This window comes from Saprolegnia parasitica, assembly GCF_000151545.1.
Source record: "Saprolegnia parasitica CBS 223.65 unplaced genomic scaffold supercont2.306, whole genome shotgun sequence".
Taxonomy (NCBI): domain Eukaryota; phylum Oomycota; class Saprolegniomycetes; order Saprolegniales; family Saprolegniaceae; genus Saprolegnia; species Saprolegnia parasitica.
Window position 1 is genome coordinate 12,196 of NW_012156700.1, and position 977 is coordinate 13,172.

General features: G+C 61.2%; 1 protein-coding gene across 1 annotated transcript; it reads right to left on the bottom strand.

Annotated features, from left to right (window-relative positions):
- Window positions 1-391: 391 nt before the first annotated feature.
- SPRG_16460 (hypothetical protein) lies at window positions 392-674 on the bottom strand (the record flags this gene model as incomplete). The annotated part of the gene is made up of 3 exons (XM_012355788.1): window positions 392-434; window positions 496-575; window positions 642-674. 3 exons carry the CDS (start codon window positions 672-674, stop codon window positions 392-394), a joined length of 156 nt encoding a protein of 51 aa, XP_012211178.1.
- Window positions 675-977: the final 303 nt, after the last annotated feature.

Genomic DNA, 977 nt, shown 5'->3' on the forward strand with positions numbered 1-977 from the left:
CTCCACTAGCCCAGCTGCTAGTTTGTTAGGTTATGAGCGATACGCCAACCTCGCCTTCCACTCCGCGCCCGGCGCGTGAGGTCGAGGTCCTCGAGGTCAAGATGCCGGCGACGCTGTTCGCGAACGCTAGTTTCGCCTTCCAGCAGGAAGTCGCGATGATAGTCGTGATACCCGCTGTTAAAGCTAGCCGTGCGAGGTGCCTTGGAATGCTGCGAGTTACTGCAAAGAGTGCAAAAGCCAAAGTGATTGATCTTAGACGAACCTATCCTATGATGGTTGGCCTTCGTGCCTTGAGTGAGGGCGAGTGGAGATCGACGCTTCCATCGTGGGCCTGGCCCGAGTCACCGGCTGGAACCCCATTCGCTCTCCAGCCGGTCCGTGTAACCGGTAGTTACACGGTGGACTCGGTGCCGGTGACCATCTTCTGACACCCGCTGCGATGGCCGCCGCGATGACCGCCGCTCTCGCTCGATGCCGCGCCGCAGCTCGTCGCACGCCGCCGGCAACTCGGCCGCGACCGGCGCCGGTAACGTTAACACGATGCCTTCGCACGCGTACGCTGCTTCTTCTTCATCCTCGAGCCAATCTCGAGAGTCGCTTCGCGCGACAGCGCTTGTGGTTGCTTCTACGCCCACACCTACAGCGCAGACCGTCGAGCCTCGGTCTCCGGTCATGTCTGAAATGACACAAACTTTACCCACACTGGCTTCTCAGCCCGCGACGTCCACGACGTCGGTTGCCCTTGGTGTCTCTTCTGGCCCAAGCTTGGCTTCTGTGGTTTCTGCGACGACGGAGCACTCCACTTTCCGGGAGGCCTCCTCGTCCGCGTCAATGCAAGTGCCCGCGACTGCGGTGCCTGTCGCTGCTACGGCACCGACTTTGCCACCTGCCTCGACCTCGATCGAGCGCGACGATCTTCTTGCTTTGTCCAACGTGAGCTCTGCGGACTCTGATGCGCCGCTCCATCCATGGACGCG